General features: G+C 45.2%; 1 protein-coding gene across 4 annotated transcripts in view; it reads left to right on the forward strand.

The window, feature by feature from the left end:
- The window catches only part of DIP2C (disco interacting protein 2 homolog C), a 435,220-nt gene that overhangs the window by 301,845 nt on the left and 114,594 nt on the right, over window positions 1-18,781 (forward strand). For all 4 annotated transcript variants that reach the window (XM_036025084.1, XM_028505417.2, XM_036025087.1 and 1 more), the window contains 7 exons: window positions 3,169-3,292; window positions 3,616-3,725; window positions 3,894-3,996; window positions 6,059-6,123; window positions 8,578-8,671; window positions 8,782-8,901; window positions 11,799-11,913. In XM_036025084.1, coding sequence (XP_035880977.1) covers window positions 3,169-3,292; window positions 3,616-3,725; window positions 3,894-3,996; window positions 6,059-6,123; window positions 8,578-8,671; window positions 8,782-8,901; window positions 11,799-11,913 — 731 coding nt within the window. The remainder of the gene's footprint in view (window positions 1-3,168; window positions 3,293-3,615; window positions 3,726-3,893; window positions 3,997-6,058; window positions 6,124-8,577; window positions 8,672-8,781; window positions 8,902-11,798; window positions 11,914-18,781) is intronic.

Below are 18,781 nucleotides of genomic sequence, written 5' to 3' on the forward strand. Positions count from 1 at the left end.
CAAACAGTGGCTAGTTGTTGCAGCTGGATGAATAGATTTGTGGGATTTCTTTCTCCTTTTCTCTATATCCTTGTGTGTGTTTGAAAATTTCCACTATAAATAAAAAGTTAATTAGCAAATTATATATATATATATATGACAAGTCTGTCTTGGTTTTAATAAGGAAAATGTCCATGTCCAATTTCTTTGATCCACCTGGTTCCATGACCACAAGCATCTTTAAGCTCATGAGTCTACAGTGTTTTGTGTGGATTCTGCATCTGCATCCATTTCTCCATCATGTCTTTCATTATTGTCTTTTTCATCTCACAAGAGCTAACCAGCTGTTAGTTGGCAATTTGAATGGGACACAACTGAACAAATGCCAGCTAGTTGTTGTGGGGACACAAATCAAAAATGAGTTCAAGAGAGAGGCTTGCCATGAAGTTACCTCTTATTTATTAGAGAATCCTTTCTGTGGTGTGACTGATGCTTGCTGATGAGGAGACCGAGGCGGGATGGGGGAGATGGTGGTCGAGTGACATGTCCACTTGCCTGCTGCTGGGGGAGTTACTTGTGAGAGAGGCTGTGGTAAGGCTAGACTTCCTAGGAAGTGATGTAGTTATTCAACTCTCTACATATTGAAGAAAGATTGAAAGCAAGAGGAAGGTTTAAACTCAAAGGAGGTCTGGATTTTCTTGGCATCTAAAAAAGAATCAATTGTTACTGACATATTGTGATGAGGGAGCTGACCATCCTTGACAGCACGGTTCTGCCAAGGAAGAACCCCAGCCGGGTGGCTGTCCGCAGACCACAGCACCCTCACTCCTGGGGAAAAGGCACAGAGAACAAGTAACAGCAGGTGTGTACAACGGGAGGGAGTCGTCACATTCTTCCTGAGATGCAGCAGCTGCCTCCTGACCCAGCCAGTGGCATGTCGGGCCAGACGGAGGAAGGTTTACAAGGCCTGGGTGTGAGAGTGCCAGGTGGATGGCTGCAAAGGACATGTCCAGGGTCCTTGCTGTCCTTGTCCTCAGGGTCCAGGTAGAAATGCAGTTTTTACATTATATGTTGGGCATCTCTATGTGCAAGGCTCTGCTCCAGGCTCTGGGTTCAAGCGTGTGTTTGTTCAGGGGTCTTGGTGTGTGAAGGAAACACACAAGCTGCCCTGAGAGCAGGTGAACCAGGTCTTATCCCAGCCCAGTGTGGGTACAGCAGTCACAGGTGTTCTTGTTAAGTTGACATTTGATGGGAGCTCTCAGTAGGTATTGTCCAGATGATGATGATGAGAAGCTCCTTCTAGACAAAGGAGGAATGGGCATGAAATTTGACTTTCATGCTGAATTGTGGCATCCTATTCCCAGTTACTCCCCTTCCCACGTGATCTCTCATCTCTCCCTGTGTATTTTAGGTATCTTTTTATCCTTGTGAGTCCATCATTTTAGAAGTCAAATCATGAGCTGATGTTGGAAAGACAGGGTTTAGGGGACATCACACCTCCACTGGGGGTGCCAAGATCAGAGTGTGCACCCTCAGTGTGGGCACCAGCCCTTTGCAGGTCTTGGCAAGTACCCGCTGGTGCTCTCACTCCCAGACCCTCTTTGTTGTAGACGGTGTGGCAAACTCACATGCACAGAGAGATGCCTTCCTGCTGCCGAACCTGATCTCAGAACCTGTCTTCCCTTCCTACTGTGGTCATGGTGTTTGGTGTTGGGGTATACAAATTCTTATTAAAACACAGGTGGCAAACACAAGGCCCGCTGGCTGAATCCGGCCCTCCACCTTGTTTTATCCAACCTGGCACCTTGTTTCTACCCAGCAGCAGTGGTGAGCTCTCACTTAACTGTTAAGGAGTAGTTACATTTATACAGTCCTAAAATTACCTTCGGTTCTTTGAAGGCAACCATGAGGCTGATGTGACCCCTGGTGAAAATCAGTTTGACACCCTGTATTAAAGTGACTGATTATAACTCTGTTTGAAATACCATTGCTTGAAGGGAAGATACTGTGAGCACCCCCAAAATGGGACCATTGCTGTCCACCTGCCCCCTCTCAGGGCTGCACAGGGCATTGGAGGTTTTCTGTGCACGGTCCCACATAGAAAAAGATGTGGTTTTCACTGAGGGGGGATTAAATTTACAAAAGGAAAAATAGAAACTATTCACTTAAAAGACTGTAGGTATAGGATGTCAATACTGTTGATTTTACCTGGGTGAAAACACCATGATGTCTCATGTTTTTCTTAGCAAGGTAGAAAAACAGGTAGAGTGACAGATGGCCAGGTATCTAGTCCACCAACAGACCAGGGTCCAGGGGTTCAGGCAGAGTCCCATGGGGATGAACTGAGGTGATGGGTTCATTGCAGTCAAGACATTTTGGTTCTGGCAGTGCCAGCTCCTGCACAGTGTGAGTCAGTTAGCGTGGCACTAACTGACTCACACTGCGAGTAAAGTAAGAGAATTGAGTTGACTTCCCACAGGGCAGCTGGACACAATAAGCAACAAAACTCACAAGGTTGGCGCTTCCCATGGCTGCCCCTCCCACAGCAGACACCATGTTCCTACATTGGTGCTGGTTATTTGGAGGCTCCCAATGCTCAGTGTTACCAGAACCAGTGTCACACATGCTGGCCTAATACTTGTTCTTATTTCACAAGGCAACACATGCTCAGGGTGGGTAGTGGTGGCTAGGTCTCCATGTATTTGTAGATGGGATCAAATGCAGCAGAGCCCTTTGCTCTGAGTGTTTACAATCAGGCAGTCAGTAATTATTCGGTATGAAGACATTTTCTTGAATCTTTTCTATTCTCCACAATACTTATGTCCTACAGTAATAGTTCACAGAATTGAGAGTTTTTCTGAGACCACTGGGTGCCAGCCCCACATTGAGTACTTATTTGCCTCGCTTGGTTTATCCCTCACATCAGACCTGTGAGGGGACTGCCTTTCACTGCATGGTACTGTTGAAAAAAGTGAGGCCATGCAAGGTAGCTACCCCATTCAAAGCCACACAGCTAGCAAGCGGCAGTCTGGGATCTGATGCTGTTCTGCAGAGCCCAGCCTGTACCAGAATCACAGTTGATTAGGGAGGTTTCTTGCATCCCAGAACCCAGGATGGGGCCTTGTATTGCCAGGAGTGCCGCTGTCATCTCATCTCTGTGCCTCTTTTCTCTTTGTTACCCTTTCCCAGGACGCAGGAAGCCAGCAGATCGGCTTCCTGCTTGGCAGCTGTGGAGTTACCGTTGCCTTGACCAGTGACGCCTGCCACAAAGGACTGCCGAAGAGCCCGACGGGGGAGATCCCCCAGTTCAAAGGTACAACAGTGTTGCATATGACTGGGTCAGCGCCTAGTCAGGAGGCGGGCCCTTCACTGCGAAGGAATGTACTACATTGAATCAGCCAAGGTGCATTCTTTTCCACACACAAATGTCTCTGGCAGCATATCAGCCTGCCCTGTGGTGTGATTTGACTGGCGGTGGCTTTCGCACCGTGACTGTTGTCTTTGACTCAAAGGAAACACCAGAGGTTCCCTCTGGCATGCGGTGGTGTGAAATATGGTCATGAATGGGGAAGTGATTCTTCACACCTCTTTTCTAGGAAACACTCACCTAAAAGGAATTTGTCCTTTATTTCCAAGGTTGGCCAAAGTTATTATGGTTTGTCACAGAGTCAAAACATCTCTCCAAACCTCCTCGAGACTGGTTCCCACACATTAAAGACGCAAATAATGACACCGCATATATCGAGGTAAGTCACTGGGTCTGGGGCTTTGTGACCAAGTCCCCACATTGCTGGTATTATGCAGCTCCAGAATCAGGGGATTTTCAGCCTCTTATGTGACTGGAAGAGCTGATAGATGTGGCTCCTGCTTTGTTCCTTGGTGCCACTTGTCCCTACATTGTCATCTCATTTCAGTATAAGACGTGCAAGGATGGAAGTGTGCTTGGGGTGACCGTGACAAGGATTGCACTGCTGACCCACTGCCAGGCTCTCACACAGGCGTGCGGCTACACAGAAGGTATTGGTGGGACCTTCTGGGACCCTCCCTGGGGGGCCCTGACTCCAGACCGTGGCCTGTGAATTGTATGTTGACCAGTCAAGAGTTGGTGCTGTTCCTACTAGTAACCATAAGAGTCATGTGATATTTGAGCCCAATTCAACTGCAGGTGAACTTGGCTTGTATAGTGTCTCAGCTCTGGCTGCTGTAACAAATACCTCAACCTGAAGGCTTAAACAGTAGACACTTGTTTCTCACAGTCTTGGTGGGAAGTCTGAGGTGAGGGTTCCTGGGGGTGAACATTTTTTCCTGATGTCCAGACAGCACCTTCTCTCCATGTCCTCACCTGGCCTTTCTCCTGTGTGCATGGAGAGAGTGCAAGATACAGTGTCTCTGCCTCTTCTCATAAGGACACAGGTTCTATTGGATCAGGTCCACCTTTTGGCCCTTAGAAGTCCCATCTCCACATTCAGTCACATTCAGGGTTTAAAGCTTCAACCTCTGAACTTGAGGGGACCCTACTCAGGCCACCACAGATAATTAATTCCATGTGTATTCATCTCTGGCCACACAGCAGAATCCCTCTGAAAGTGTTAAAAAAAAATGCCCATGTTTAGGCCACTTCTAGCAACTGAACTCGAGTTTCTGGCAGTGGGTTCCATAAGCTCCCAGGGGTGGGCTACACAGTTGAGAACCATTTTCATGACACATTTTCTTTCACTGGAACTGGATGGTCATAGAGGCAAAGAGGAAGGGAGACCAGAGGAAGCCGTGGTAACAGCACTGACCTGGGATCTTAGAAGGGTCAGGCCGCATACCAGTCATCCCTCTGGCTGGAGCCTCTGCAGCGAGGTCCCTGCGTTGGGAGCATATCCACCAATGCTGGTGGTGCCCACCACTCCAGTGAAGTCTGAAATGCTTTGCTTTCTCTATTCTTCTCATTCTTTTTCTCTCTCCCCCATCCTTCTGGTATTCTCCTTTTTAGAAAACAATTAACTTTTCTCATGCGATGTTCTGCTGATTTTTGCTACTTGGACTAGTTTCCCAGACATCCAGACATGTTGTCTCTAATTATTACCACCCTGCTTGTCAGCATTTCCAGTTTCAATTTCAACATTTCTTACAACTTCATGAGCCGTTTCCTTGTCTTAAGTGAAGGTCTAAGGTTGTCATTCTTGTGGGAGTCGGAGAGGAGGAACAAAAGACAAATATATGCTCTCCATTTCCCAGTTGAAAAAGTATTTGTATAAGCCGCAATGTAGGTTGTTTCCTCTGAGCATGTTTTCCCTTGAAAGCCCCTCTGCCCATCCCCTGAAAAGTGGTCAGGCACACAGTGCTGAGGCTTTGGCAAACATCTCAACAACAAGCCAACATGGAAGACAAGGCGTGGGTAAACGCCTGGGGCTCAGCGCTGGGCGGCGCTGGGCAGAGGTGCAGGCAGCTGGGCCACCTGCCCAGGCCACTTGACAAGTGTGACTTCCAAAGCATTGTTCAGAAGCATTGTTCTTGGCATTGCTGGTGGCTGGCTCTCCAGCTTGGCTTCCATGTTCCGTCATAGCAGTTGTTCCAACCACATATTTTTAGCCCCCTTTTCTTACCCTCACCTTTAAAAAGCGCCTCCCAACCCTTGAGTACTCCCCCATTCTACTTTTCTAAAGCTCTCGTCTCCTCTGTTATCCCAGCCCCAGCCCCGAGGCTTCTGTGGTGCAGCAGCAGAGGGCCTGCGCTGGAAATCTCCTGTCCTCCAGATTTCCTGGGAGAACATGTGATGGAAATGAAAAGAATCTTCTTTAAAAAAGGAAAAAGGCAGGGACGGGAAAATATGTGTATGCAAAGGGAAGGAATAAGGTGCTTTAAGTGAGGGTGTGAAGAGCCCTTGCTGTAAACGTGCATGTCAGAATTTTGTCTCGAAATGCTTTCCAGGCAGGCCAACACTTTGGAGGCTACAGACTTTCTACAAAGATACAGTGAAATGTTGTCATTCTAAGGTCCATCACTACCCCTGATGTGACACTGGATTTTCTTTGCCCTTTGTTCTGTACCTGTCTGTCATAAGTAAAAATCTTGCTTCTCATTTGTACAGCTGAAACAATTGTGAATGTGTTGGATTTCAAGAAAGACGTTGGGCTCTGGCATGGAATCCTAACAGTAAGTGTGACGGATGCTCAGTCCTGCTGTGTTGTATTTACATTTGCATGTGCTCGTGTCAGAATTGGAATTGGGATCTTTATCCTTAGCAGCTAGGGTAAGCCCCTTCCTCCCAGTTATAAGGAAAAGTCGTCATTGTTAGAAGTCCTGAACTGGCAGCTAACAGAGCTTCCAAAAGCACAGTCAGCCCAGTGGGTCTCTGCAGCCACTTGCTTGAGTCGCTGACCCACACTGAGGTCACAGCTGCTGAGGGCAGCCTTTCTCAGGCTCATGGAAAGCTCAGGATCTTCCTCCCCACTTTCGTCATTGATGATTACACAGCAGTGTTAGTTATCAGGTGTCTGTGTCTGGGTCACTTTACATCTCTTTTGGCAACAACATTCTCTTTTTTCTTTTTATGGATTCTGTGGGAACCTGTTTCATTATACTACAGAAGAAAGTCCTTTATAGGTCTCCCCTTGATGAAAATTCAGTGTGCGTGGTAGAGAATGCATGGCTCGTTATTGTCAGTGCCACTTGATAAGTGATGACAGTTCAAAGCTCCAGGCACATTTATAGAGAGATGGCTTATTATTTAAGATACGTTTGGCACTTAAAAATGTGTAGCATAACTGCTTAGACTCTTACATGTCTGTTTTATATGTGGTCATTTTTAATCACCCATTTTCCTTCTTAAGTTTCTTATGCTGAAACTTTGTATCTTTTCTGAAATAGAAAAATCTAGTTCCTTTTGCATGATTGATAGGAACATCAATACAGAAAGTGAAATTCGTTGCTTCTTTCTCAACCAGAATTTATCAGGACAAGAGCATTTAAGTGTCACATAAGAAGCTCCAGATCGGCAGCTTCTTTCTGTGATCTGTACAGTTCGTTTCTCTTGTCTGGATACCAGTGGATGACAAGCCACATGAGCCTGACTCGCCCTGCACACTCACACTGCCGTGCTGGTGTCATGGACAGAGCCCAGGGTCAGAGAACCCAGGCTCGGACCTCAGCCTTTCCTTGCAGGGGTGTCCAACCTTTTGGCATCTCTGCACCACACTGGAAGAAGAATTGTATTGGGCCACACATTAAATACATTGTGACATGTAATCACAAAAAAATCTCATAATATTTTAAGTGAATTTACAATTTTGTGTTGGGCTGCATTCACAGCCATCCTGGGCTGCATGTGGCCTGCAGGCCACAGGGTGGTCATACTTACAGTTTTGTGACTCTAGGCAAGTCACCTGAGCCCAAAAATCATTTCTTGTCCAAGTGACTCTGAATCTCAGGTTCCCTATCTGTCCAGTGGGAATGATGATGCTGTGTAAGAATCATGCGCCTGATGTTTAGTGAGTACCTCGCCCATCCACCTACTTGATGATGTGACACAGCTGCTGTCATTGTTGCCGTCAGTTTCTCATGATAATCGTGTTTTCAGGAGCTTGGTGATAGGTCTGTGGTAGATCTTGTCAATACTGGCTTCCTCCTGCTTTCTGCTGCTCTGGATTACTGCCCTAAGAACCAGCAGTTTCTAAGTCTCTTGCTACCACTGTCTAGAGCAAGGCAGGTCTGGCTAGAGGGCCACACACACTGTCCTGTGGCATCTTCTGTGTGGTGGAAGGTGCCCTCACACCCAGTGTGGAGTGGGGAGCAACCAAGGTGAGAGGGGTCAGTAGGCTCACTTCTACCTGGGAAGGTGTAGGTGGTCATTTTCCTTCAGAGCTTCTAGAATTAGGCCATCACTCTCTGGAGCATCCATGCCCTCTCCCTCCACCTCCTCCCACAGTAACAGAGGGAATCCTGATGTGACAGAGCCAGCCAGGGAGGGTTCTGGCCAACGCTCCTTCTTTGTAGTCCCTTAACTGCCAGTGCCTGAGTGCATTGGACAAAATGACATCCAGACAGGTGTGTGAGTCCTACCTGAAGCATGTAGGGACTAACCATTTATTTTATTTTTTTTTAATTTGCTTTTGCTTTTTTTTTCAATTACAGTTGACATTCAGTATTATTTTATGTTAGTTCAAGTGCACAGTAAAGTAGTTAGACATTCATGTAATATACAAAGTGATTCCCCCAGTAAGTCTGGTATTTTGAAGTTAGTTTTGGTCATTCATTTTAAAGAAATGAATCTTTTTGGGGTCACTAAGGGTGATATAACCACTTCCCACTATGAAAGGACCTTAAAAAATGATAATCATTTAATTAAAGGCTTTATATATTTTTTAAAAAGTATTTGGACTTAGATTCTCTACCTGTATCAGGAAAAGCAGGAGCCGAGAGGACTAGATAGCCATAGAGACTTCCCTTCCCAGATTATCCTGGCATACACTGGGATTGGCCGCCCATGGGCACTGAGCACCCCAGCAGTGTAAAGAGCCCCCAGCCTGTCCTGTTGCACCCCTGCCTGGAGCCTGGTGCTGGTGGGAAGGGCCTCTCCTGTCTCACCTCTGTGTGTGTCCTTGGTTGCAGAGCGTCATGAACATGATGCACGTGATCAGCATCCCGTACTCTCTGATGAAGGTGAACCCGCTCTCCTGGATCCAGAAGGTCTGCCAGTACAAAGGTGCATCCCGGAGTGGCCTGGGCGTTGCCCCACTATCATGAGTCCCTCTTTTAATGCCTCCCAGTCTGATGGTCCACACATTAATTCCTTTCCCTCTGCTTCTACTTCAGCAAAAGTGGCCTGTGTCAAGTCCAGGGACATGCACTGGGCGTTGGTAGCACACAGGGATCAGAGAGACATCAACCTTTCCTCTCTGCGGATGCTGATCGTAGCTGACGGCGCAAACCCCTGTAAGCGACATTTGCTGCTCAAGAGAGGACAAGCAGGCAGCAGGGTCCTCATCGCCCGGGTTTATTCTGTGCACTTCAATTTTTCTTTTTCTGCTCTTTACCTTAGTTAAGAAGTGGTCTCAAAATAATAACCAAACAGAAGTACTCACTGGCTAAAGGCACCACGGTGTGCCAGAGGAGAACATGGGACTTCCAGACACGGCCCTGGGGTCAAGTTCTGGCTCTTCTACCTCCTGATTCTGTAGAGAATGTCACTTTTTAAAAATTCTTCTCTTTTTTTTTAACTTCAACGTGACACTTAAATCATAAGAATTAATGAGGATTAAATGAAGTAATCCCTACATATATAGTTACTTGGGATGTAATAAATTCTCAAGAAATATTAACTATTATTATTTTATGGTCCATACTAGTTTTATTGATCAGGAAATTAACTTGTAATTTTTAATGAAATTTCATTATCAAATCCTATAGCAAAAATTATCTAGGTAAAGTTAATTGGTAGGTAGTTTCACAGAATATTGTTAATATGAGATCTGTCCAGAAAGTATCCAGCCATGTACTATGAAAGAGACATTTATTGAAGATACAAGAAACACTGTACATAGGACAATGATGCCTGAGTTCCCTTCATAGTAGGCACTTTGGGACTTCACACAATTCTCCCAGAGTCTTTTCCACTGTTTAAGACACTGCAAAATTCTTTGTTGGAATTGCTATTAGCTGCCCTGTCATATTTTCCTGAATCTCATCAACAGTCTGAAATCTCTTCCCTATCAAAGGTGATTTTAGTTTTGGAAAAAGTCAGAAGTTGCGGAGCATCAAATCTGGGCTATAGGGGGACTGAGTCACCTGGGTGATTGATGTTTCATCACAAAACTGCATGATACCTGATGTGTGAGCAGGTACATTGTCACGGGGATGCTGCCAGTGACCAGTTGTCCACAGCTGTGGCTGTTTTCATCATATTGCATCTCTCAACCAACAAAGAACATTGAGGGGGTACTCCTTATTAATTGTTTGGCCTGGAGAGGCATACTTATTTTAGACAACACCTCCCCAATCAAAACCAGTTAACATGGTCTTGATCTCACTGCAACTTTGCTGCACTTTCTTTGGGTGTGAAGAACCAGGTGACTTCCATTGGAGCAACTGGGCCTTCATTTCCGGACCACAGCTGTAAACCCGTGATTCATCTCCAGTTATGACCTTCTTAAGGAAATCTGGTTCATTGGTGGTAGTTTGAATCAAGTCATTAGCAACTGCCGTACAATGTTCCTTCTGCTCTGGTAGCAGAATGAATTTTGCCACAACATATTTCATGCCAAGACCCTGTGTCAAAGTCTGAGACACAGTAGTTTTTGGAATCCCCAGATCAACTACTAGTTCTTGCATCGTCAGCCACCAATCTTTGTTGATTGCAGCCCATACACATTCAACATTTTCAGATGTTGTGTTTGTTACAGGCCTTCCAGAATGTGGATCACTTTCAACAGATTCTTGACCATCTTTGAAGCATGTGTGCCACACTTTCATTTGCTCTGCACTCATTGCATCGTCCCCCAAAGCCTTTTGAGTCATCCAAGTAGTTTCTGTGGAAGAATGTTCAAGCTTAATGCAAAATTGATGCAGATGCGTTGCTGTACTCAAGTCATTTTGAATGTGATGGCCACATAATACACATGCTCACTCACTGGTGTCTACCACGCCAACTGACTAGTACAGTGAAGTTGTCATTGTCCATTCATGTGCATGCCAGTCCACTCTCCTTGGCTGCCAGGGTACATCGATGTTGCGCAAACCATTCTTGTTATATTAACAATGGCTGGGCTTTTTCTGGACAGGCCTCATATACCTTGAGAAATATTTCAGTCAATTGAAATAAAATCCAGCTAGCTTGTTTTTTATGAGACAAGCATGTAAGCCATAAGCAAAGTGAATGAAAGTGAAAGGAATATAAGAAAGTTTGTTTCTGACCATGTTGTAAACTCTGCACTGTATATATTTGTAAATTAAAGCAATGTATACTTTCTTAACATCTGATATGCAAAAGTAGATTTGCAAACCATTAATTAATTACTACTAGTTTTGTAAATGATTCTCCCACTTACAGAATAACTCCAAAAATTGGGGGCTATTTTAACACATAATTGGTTTTACTCATAACTGTATATAGCAGCATGTCTTATACAAAGCAAGGTAAACTTATATTAGGAAATCTTTTAGATAATAGGTCCCCAGTAACTATATCTGGGTCTCATCATTCAAGTTAATTTAAAATTTTCTCCATTTAGTTAAGGCAGTGATTTTCAACTGGAGTGTCGCAAGAATTTTTAAAATGTATTACCTGACTATTTAGTCAGGGCACTGACCTCTTCTCCTTAGATTGTAAATAAAAAAAATGACAACAGCCACCACAACAACAGCTATCTGGTGTGAAGGAATCAAAATTTTACCTATTTTTTTCTCAGATTGGCAAAGAATATATTTTTGGCATGCTGCAGACTTTTAGTAATTAGTTTATGTGTGCCATGAGATCAGAAAGATTTGAAAATCGGTGTGTGAAGGTTACATTTACCCACACTTTAGAACATCCATATTGAAAATGGTAAAACCAGTCTCCGAGAAGTTGTTCAAGTTCATCAGTCAGCAAATGTCTTTGATTAAGCAGAGAAGTTGTGTTTTTTTTTTAAATTCCTCAGTTCTCTAAGCTTGAAAAAGTCATCTTTCCTTGTAACATAAATGATACATTGCAGTAAGTGAAGTATGTTTTCTGTGCCCCCTGTTGCACATGTGCCTGAGTCCTAACTTCAAAAGCATTTCCTATCGTGGGATATTTTTAATCAGTGGCATGCATGGCTTCCACTGTCTGAATCTTGTCCCTTCTTTCATTCCAGGGTCCATTTCTTCCTGTGATGCATTTCTCAATGTCTTTCAAAGTAAAGGCCTGCGCCAGGAGGTCATCTGTCCCTGTGCCAGCTCTCCAGAGGCACTCACTGTGGCCATTCGCAGGTACAGCCACATAATTTACGCGGACAGCTCGGGGACGGCCGCGATTAAGCCGCTAAGGGAGACCTGGGAATCACAGCAGTAAATCTCAGTGAGGGAATAAAACAGGGCCCGCCTTTTCAAGACGCTGAGAGGATTTTTTTATAGTAGGCTAGATTCACTGCAGAGAGAAACAGCCCTCACTCTGGCGATTCACTGTAATTCCTGCGCAAGTGGAAACCCACTGGGGTGGGGGTGGGTGACACGGACATTCTATACTTGCAGGTGGCCCACTTCCCTGTTTGCTTGCGTCAGGCCCTGTTTAATGAGGAGTGAAATAGAGTCAGTGCTGGGTTGAGGGGAATTTTTGTTGCCTGTGGCCTTTGACATGGAGGTTCTGTGTCATCTGCACTCACTGCCCTCTGAAACTTTACACACACTGCACTTTTAAAAGTGCCAGGTTTCTGATGTTTGGAGCCACTTGGCAGCTCATTTGGGGCTTTCTGGTCTGGTGTGAGTGCAGGTGGTGGGTGCTCTTGCTGGGTACCCTGGGTTGAGGTCATAGGTCACCACAATAGCACCTCCACCTCTGAGCAGTGCTAGGGCGCACGGGTGTGGGCCTGTGAGAGCCTGCCCTGCCCAGGATGAGCGCTGCTGGGAAGGCGCACAACCCTCAACTACCAGTCATCCACACTGATGTGAGTGGCAGGGGGTGCATCATCCAGGTGTTTGTAGCTTGTACCATGACTTATTTTTCAGTACCCTTAGATTCTGTCTCTAATTAGGTTTTATTTCCTGTCACACAGACGTGCTCCATTATGAGAAGGGGTGAGAGGGCTTTCAGGCCACAAAGCACAGGAGTTCTGCTCTTGATTATTGGAAGGTTTGGCTTCCCAAAAATACACACTGGAAGAGTGTCCTGAAATGAGAAACCAGATGCTCTTAGGTATTTGTTAATGTGAAATTAACCAGACCATCTGACTAACAGGCTAAGAAATCTAAAATGTTTAAAGTATCAGAAGCAACTTCTGATTTTGACTGAGCCAATATTAAAAGTCTCTAACGTAATGAAAATTGATTAGGAAACACTGCACCACTGACCATACTCTAATATTTATTTTTTAAGAGATGTCCCTGTCACCCTAATAACAGTCTTCTGACTTATCTCTCTGACCTTGGACGACAGAGCACTTCAGGGTTGTGGTAGCAGACTTACTTCCACAGTGTTCTTCACTTACTAAAGTGTGTGTCTCATTTGAACCTCTGAGTAGCTTCAGAGGAGATGGAGCCTCCGGAAGCTTGTGAGCAGGCGTCCTTGCCGCTGCCCAGGTTGGCCACATGACCCTGGGCAAGTCCCTTCTCTCCAGGCCTCGGTCCCTGCACCAAAAAATGTCTGGGACTCCACAGCTTTGTGGCATAGTACCATTGCCACCGATAGTCCACGGAATGAACAGTTCACACATCCAGAAAATTCAGTGCTACAATGAAATGATTTACTTATTTGCTTTGCCTAAAAATGTACTTTCTGTGCCATTAAGATGCAGCAGCCTGAGTTATGTCAGAGTTGATTGGCAGAAGGAGAGGGGATAAGTGAAGGATTTTTAAGTTGTTTTTCTATAAAGTTTTTAACATTTAAAAAATATTTTTTAAAATAAGCCAGATGGTGAAAGACAAATACCACATGATCTCACCTTTAACAGGAATCTAATCAACAAAACAAACACACAAGCAAAATATAACTAAAGACACTGAAATAGAGAACAGGCTGACAGTGCCCAGAGGGGAGAGGAGAGGCAGTTTCAGGGGAAAAGGGGGAGGGTTTGCTGGAACAAGTATAAAGACACATGGACATTAACAAGGGGGGGTGGAAGTGGCAGGGAGGTGGGGAGGGCTGGCGGGGGTGGGCTGGGATGGGGGTAAAAGGCAGAAAACTGTACTTGAACAACAATTAAAAATTTTTTAAAAATTTAAATATAATTTTAACATTAAAATGATTTTTAAAAAATATTTCTTTAGAAAGATGAAACTCCAGTACCAGCAATAGGCAAAGTAAGTGGCTGCCATTTACTGAGTGTACCTTATGTGGCCCGTGAGTGCTTTCCACCTGGTCCCAGGTCTCCAGTCTAAACCCAGACCTCAGGCAGACAGACAAGGTCTACCTTAAGAGTACCTGTGTGCGGGCCTGTGTCCAGGGTCGCTCCCTTATCTGTGGTTCCGACTCCTCCTTCAGTCAGCTGCACCTTCCTGGCTCTGTTCCCCTGGCGTGTGGTGGCACTCACTGTGTTTACAGAACTGTGACGTGACACACGTTGGCAGCCTTGCTTCTGAGCTGAGCTGGCTTTTCTGCAGACCTGGGTGCACATTTGCCTCAGTTTCTCACAGCCTGCCCACAACCTTGGCCACCATCACTCCTGTGAGCTCTCACCTGTTATTTCCCCAATAACTGGTAGATGAAGCCAGAACTAGGACAGGACCAAAACTCCTTGCAAGCATCCGGGGATGAGGCACCCAGCTGGGAGTTTCATGTTCGCTGGGTTCACTGATGCAGGGGCCCCCAGGACGGTCTCTCTGGCGACCAGTTGGTGGAGCAGTTAGTCGTGTTGCTCCTGCATAAAGCAAGAAGGGGCCATAGAATGTATAGGACAAAAAGGTACAGTTTTAGTGTTCTAAACAGATACGGATAATAATATAGTCAAAACAAACAGGCCTCTGGTCACATCTTTTTATCTCACATTTGTTCCTTTGCCTCGATCACGTTCTTCAGCATTTCCAAGACAGTCGTCTTCTCGTTGAATGATTGTGTGTACAATGTGGTTTTCAGCTGTTGAGTGCTGGTGGTTATGTGAAAGAGCAGTCTTTCTAATTAGCTATTGCACTTAGACTCTGTGCAGAGGTAGATTTAAGTGACAAGGACTTGATTTCAGTGGTGAATATCTTCAGGAGAGAACTGAATGCTAAGCTCATTTAGAATCTTTCATTGTCCTTGTTTCTTACATGTTTCTTGTTAAGCTATTTTCAAACATATTTGATGAAAACAGCACTCAAAATTGATTTTTATTGAATACTGGTCTCTAGGCTGTTTTCTGTATCATGTGAATTTAGGTTAAAACTCCCTGTTTCTGGTGCCCACTGAAATGTTGGGACAAAGTCTTGTTTTGGGAATCGAGCATTTAAAATCATGCTGTACTTTGTGCTGAGTGCTTTTGTTCCTCCCTGAAACACATTGAAGACCCAAAGGGAATTTTCCACATAAAGAGGCCAGAGGCCAGGTTGTTAAGGAAGAAAGCTTTGATTCATTTTATTCACACCATTTTGAGTGGGGGCCAGGAAGCCTCGTCATTCATTGCTCCTCAAGGATTTTGGTGTGAGGACTAAACGGGCACTTTCTTAAATGTCACTACAAGGTCTAGTGTCGGGAGCATTGCAATCACACATTTTGTTTAACTGCTCATAGAATATATTCTTTAAAGTCTTAGGCTGCTATATTTTCCTGTTTTGTTGCAAGGAAGTAACCCTTTGTTAAAGCGAATTTGTGGACGGCCATTTTCCTCCACACAGCCATGTGAGCGAGCAGTTATGTCCTGGTATCTTGTGCTCTCCTGTCTTCCCGGATCGGTGGCTTCTACCCTGATGATGAACTTCCAGTAAGGAGCCGGGAGCAGCTGATGGCTCACTTGGCTTTTCATCCACTTAATTAAAAAATAATAATCAGTTATTGTGCGTGGTCATTGGTGAAAATAAAACTGGTGATGCATTTCCAGTGCTCATGACATGCAGAGACTTTTGGCCTTTCCTGGGGTGTATGTTAATCTTTAATTCTCTTCTGTAAAAAAAATAGTACGTAAATCAGCAAGCTGAGTGGTTACGGGAAAGCTGCTCAGGCGGCCAGAGACCTGTGTGGGGACAGCTGTGTGCACTCGTCCAGCTTCACAGGCTGCTCTGAGCTGACCTTCCAGAGCAGATGGCCAGGCCTAATGGGTTGGTGCCCCTGGTCACAGCCATTAAGTGTCTTGATGCCACTCGTCTTGTAAGAATGCCTCTTGCTTACAAGGCAGGGAACATATTGGAAGGTTGGGGGTGTACAGAGTTGATGGGAACCTCCCACTTGAAAGTGTGCAGCGTGCACAGGTGCTCCAGAGAGCCCGCAGCAGGACCCTGGCCATGGCCTGGGGGCAGCAGTTGGCTGGCACCAGGCTTCCAGGGCAACATGCCTCCCAGAAGTGCTGCCCAGGCAGCACTGGACTGCCAGGACCAGCCCCTGTTAGCCCCCCTCAGGGGAAGGCTGCTCTCCAGGAGAAAGTGAGGTCGGGCTAGAAAACAAATGATGTTCACTGCAGAATAGTTGAGGATTTTTAAGAACATGAGTTGGAGAACTTGAAGGAATGTGGGCAGGAGACATGCCTGTCTTCATATGTGTCCTCTTCGTGTGTGTCTGTTTTCATGAGTGTCAGCCAGGTGGTGGCAGAGGGCCACAGTGTTCCCTAGAGAAGCCTGCTCTGGCTTCCTGTGTGACCCATGTTTCCACCCAGGGAGTGAATCTCCTTTCTTCCTTTTAAACTGGCATCATCCAGGTCAGTGTTTTGCATTTCCTTTTTCTCTGAAAATTCATCATAGAGTAAACAATATTGGAGAAATGTGGATACATGATGTTTAAAGTCTTCAGTAGAATTCCCTCCCTCAAAAAAGGGCAAAATACATAAAGAACACACCCACTTATTATTCTCTGGCTCCAAATAGCTCCGAGATTGCTGAATGGTTTTCTGTCTCTAGAATATACATGACAGAGTCAGTTTTTTTTAAAGCTACATCGTGATAATGTTGGTTGAACTAAAAAAAGTCTGTGGCTTAACTACAAAGTATTATTTCAATACCTCGATGCTTTAGCAATGAATAGGTAATAATTTTATAAAACATGTACATTTTAATATGTAATTAAACCAATAGTTCCAGAGAAGAATAAAGATACCCCTTGCCACCATAACCACTTTCCACGTTGAAAATGTCTAAACTTGCATTTAGAAAGCTGGGAGAAACCTGAGAGAAAAGACACCCAGGGGGTGGCTGTGCGCACTGACCCATGTGGCACTGACACTGCCAACCCGGGACCCAGGGTGAGACAGGGTTAACACAGGCTTCAGAATTGCAGTGGGATTTTCAGGAATGTTTTTGACCTCTCAAATAGTCAGACTTGGAGATGTATAATCTTGTTTCTAAAACACAACAAGATAAAATACATTGTTTGTAGTTTTATCGAAAAATTTAGATAAAATTTTAAAACTTCTTACCACAAATCAGTTTGGAGATGATATTAATCTAAGTGAAAATATGACTCAATTAAGTGGCATTGAAGAGCAAAGTAACTGTGTTATCTTGTTGAAATTAAGTTCTCCTGACTGCTTGCGTTTAAGAGCAAGTTCTGCTTTGTTTTGTGTGTGACTGAACTGTGCACAGAAGGATTTGATGGTGGGGACAGGAGCTGCACAGAGAGCAGGCAGCCGTCAGGGGCCCCACCCCTGACTTGCAGGCTGGCTGTCCCAGCCAGCTCCGCCCGAGAGCCTGCGCTTACTTGTGGGAGAGCAGCCGGGGCACACAGAACCAGTCACAAACAGCTTGTGTGGTGGTGTGATCCTTTTTCTGGCTGAAAATAAAATAAGTATCCCTAAAAATTTTGGAAGCTACATACTAAACTACACAGGTGAGACACAAATGTCAGTGAACATACTCTTTTTCTGTTCTATGCAGTTCTTTTTTTTTTTCTCAAAGGACACATATTGCTCTTACCAAAGAAAGGGGAAAAAGTTACATTAGCTCATAACTTGGGTGTATGCTGTTTAAACCCTGTGCCTTTCACTATTAAAAATCATGAATGTAACTCAGACCTCAGGTATCTGTTGCATTTGGAGAGTCTTTAGCATACTAAACATTGATTGTGGGTACACCCGTGGATTTGACTGGATTTCTGCTGAAATTTGTGTTGCAGGAGTGTCCCCCCAAAATACAGTTCCTGTTAAAACAAGGACAGGAGCTCAGCTGCCCCCATCCTTTAAAGGGCACTTTTGCCAGCGTTCGTCATTTATCAGTGGCCGTCCTGCTGCGGTGGGAAAGATGAACCTGGAGAAGGAAACCAGCGGAGGTTGTCTCCAGCCCGTGTTTGTGCGTTTGGTCGCCCAGGCTCCTGCCTGGGGCCCGCTCACAGTTGTCTGTAAGAAAGACTGTCCAGACAGGAGGAGCAGGGCAGCTCCTGGAAGAAAGGTCCGGGTTCAGAGGGAAGGCCTGACTGCTGAAGGCAGAAGGAGGCCCCTCCCCTCGAGTAGACTGATGGCCCTGCCACTTTTCAGAGGTTTGTCTGGAAATACAGACGTGTTTCCCAGGGAAGCAGAGTTACAGGAGGCACTTTGATGCCATGTGGAGGAGCTCCTGGACCCCAGGAGCATGTCACCCTCAGGTCCTTCCTGTCCAGGGATCCTGGCCCAGAGAGTCAGGATCTGGTGGCCTGGACTACATTCTGGCTCTCCATTTGCTTTGCTTTGGCACTAGGTGGCTTTGTAGCTTGGCACAACCTTAACCTTCAGGCCTCAAGGTTTCATCCATAGAAGGAGGGGTTCAGCGGAGCCCACACCCCAAGGTCACATGAGCATCAAATGTGTCAGTATACACAGAGTTCTGAGGTATCCCTGGTACAGAGGGTGAATTAGGCAGGTGTTTGCACGGTTATCAATGCTAGCATTGCTACGATAACATTATGTTTATAATATGTTTATATATACATATATATGCACTTGTGTGTATTGTTCTGCAATGCTGTGTTATACAACAATGCTCTAATATATAAATATTGTTGCTAGAGAAGGAACGTGCGGTTACCCAAGACTTAACTCCTCTGCTCTCCACA

Source organism: Phyllostomus discolor, chromosome 1 (assembly GCF_004126475.2).
Source record: "Phyllostomus discolor isolate MPI-MPIP mPhyDis1 chromosome 1, mPhyDis1.pri.v3, whole genome shotgun sequence".
NCBI lineage: Eukaryota > Metazoa > Chordata > Mammalia > Chiroptera > Phyllostomidae > Phyllostomus > Phyllostomus discolor.